At 38.3% G+C, this 2,512-nt stretch overlaps 1 protein-coding gene across 1 annotated transcript in view; it reads left to right on the top strand.

Annotated features, from left to right (window-relative positions):
* NAPB (NSF attachment protein beta) overlaps positions 1-2,512 on the top strand; it is a 61,972-nt gene that overhangs the window by 27,054 nt on the left and 32,406 nt on the right. The window contains 1 exon segment of the mRNA XM_045295255.1: positions 1,337-1,416. Within this exon segment, the coding sequence (XP_045151190.1) occupies positions 1,337-1,416 (80 nt within the window).

The raw sequence follows: 2,512 nt of genomic DNA, 5'->3' as shown, positions 1-2,512 counted from the left end.
GGGCATATGTTTTCAATTATTTTGGGTAAATACATGGGAGAAATTACTAAGCTATGTAGTAACTGTTTAATCCAAAACAAAGCCTTTGTTTGCAAAAGAAAATTAAAGAACTAGCCCAAGGTTAAACAATTCATACTTACTGCCTAAGGTATGTATGTGTCATACCTGTTCCCGAAACCTAATGCTCAGCCAAACTCCCACTCTGCAGTAGGACTTGTATTGACAGAGAGGTACAGGTCCTTGTCCTTGAATGTGGACTTTATTTAGTTTCCTGGCATATCTACATGCTCCTGTTCATATTTTACCCTGTCTCCAAGAATCAGCCTTGAACTCTCCTGTGTTTAAATTTTTATCATACTACATTGCAAGTTCTGTATTACATGTCCTGCAGAATCTACTGTGTCTTGCTTTTTATTTTGTTATTTTACATTTCTAATGTAGATAAATATCTTTCAGGGAGGGCCCTGGTAGAAGGATGGGAGAACTGTCTTAGCTTTTATGTAAGAAGAAAATTCTATAAAGCTAGAGGTATCTCTCTGTGAAAATAGAACTAACTCTGCCTAGAACTGAATATGTTCCAGCAGCAGTAGTCGGATGTCCTCCACTTAGGAGTTAGTAAATACACTTCCACATGAGCCAACAAATAATACGACCACATCAGGGTGCTTCTCTATGCTCGCTAGAAGATTGAGTTCAGTTAAGTCTGAATTAATGTGGTACGAAATTCTTGGAAAGTAACAAAATTAAAAATATCTTCATTTTTCAAATTTTAATCTTTTTTGAAAACCATACTTTCCATTTCTCAGATGCTATAAATGTTCTTGTTTCCATGCATAAAAAAGGGCATAGAACTCTAGTTAAGTGGTCAACTGGTTCAGTATTTGCATTTCACTTCTGCAGCGTCTTTGCTTTGTGACCTTAGACTAGTTACTTTACCTATGTATATCTCTGTCCCTTCATCCAAAAAAGGGACAACAGGACTATCTCCTTTGAACAGTTTTTGAGATTTCCTAATGCTTGCCTGGTACATAATAAACCAACCCAAACCAAACTCACTGCCATTTAGTTGATTCGGACTCAGAGTGAGGCCGTAGGCAGAGTGGAACTGCCCCTTTGGCTTTCTCACGCCGGAGAGAGAGCAGGACGCTTTGTCTTTCTCTCCTGGAGCTGCTATGCTCTAGCTGTTGACCTTGCAATTAGCAGCCCGATTCGTGAGCCACGATGACAGTTCAGCTCAGCACATAATAAGTGCTCATTAAGTGTTTATTTTAGTGGATGGGGGTTGAGAAGTAAATGGCTATAATAAAACTTGATCTGTTTTTTAACTCTTTCTCAGAGGGAACACAAGAATAGAAGAGGCTTGTGAAATGTATACCAGAGCTGCAAATATGTTCAAGATGGCTAAAAATTGGAGTGGTATGTATATAATTTTTGTGTACTTTTCAGATATATAACTTTTAAGTCATTACAAAGAAGGAAATAACTGTTCCTGCCCCTAAGAAGATAAAATTGTAGGCAGCTGTCAGTGCTTCTGACCTTCAAGGACCTACCTGCTCTCCCCATACCTGTTCCATCTGTGACCTCATCCCCTCCTGCTCACCCCATGCATTCTGCATACCTGTGCAAACACTGTTTCCTCTGGCGCACTCTCCTTCTAAGTAACAGTGGTTCCCCTCACTTACGGTCTTTCCTAAACTGATGTTTTAGTTTCTCTCTCCTGTATTTCCAGGGTCAGGATAGTGCCTGCCACAGAATAAGTGCTCAATATATTTGCCGAATGAATAAATGGAGGACTTAAATATTTGTGAAGCCATGTCTGTGTGGTAATGGTGCCACATTGCAATACAGTTTTAAAGGTTGTTTTATAAAGATAAACTCATTTGATATTCAACTTGTGAGAGATCATATGACTGAGTAATACACCGGTTTGTTACATGTGAAAATTTAGCCTGCAGGAGTTACGTGACTTCCCAAGACTTAGTGTATGCTCTCTTAAAGACACTTTCGAGTTTGTAGAGACCAAACTGGCATTATTGAGCTATGACTGGCATGAGCACTCAGAAAAAAAGTAACCAGCAGCTAGTTTTAGAAGGTGGGAATTTCAGTTTAAAACTAAAAGTACTTAAAATTTAGAGAGAAATAGAAGGATCTTGCAGATATTACTTTGAGGATTAAGATGCCCTGACCCAAGCCATGGTATGTTCAGTGGCCACATGTGCATGTGAAAGTTGGACATTGAATAAGGGAAACCATAGATAAATTAATGCATTTGAATTATTACAATGGTGAAGAATATTTAAAATATATGGACTGACAAAAGAACAAATAAATCTGTCTTGGAAGAAGTATATAGATAAATTAATGCATTTGAATTATAACAGTGGTGAAGAATATTTAAAATACATGGACTGACAAAAGAACAAATAAATCTGTCTTGGAAGAAGTATAGCCAGAGTGTTCCTCTGAGACAGAGGTTCTCAACCTGTGGATCGCGACCCCTTTGGGGGTCGAA

Source organism: Echinops telfairi, unplaced genomic scaffold (assembly GCF_000313985.2).
Source record: "Echinops telfairi isolate 266 unplaced genomic scaffold, ASM31398v2 ScPeMD7_5592;HRSCAF=6446, whole genome shotgun sequence".
Classification (NCBI taxonomy): domain Eukaryota; kingdom Metazoa; phylum Chordata; class Mammalia; order Afrosoricida; family Tenrecidae; genus Echinops; species Echinops telfairi.
Note: the sequence above shows the minus strand (reverse complement) of the source record. Positions and strands in the feature narration are given on the sequence as shown.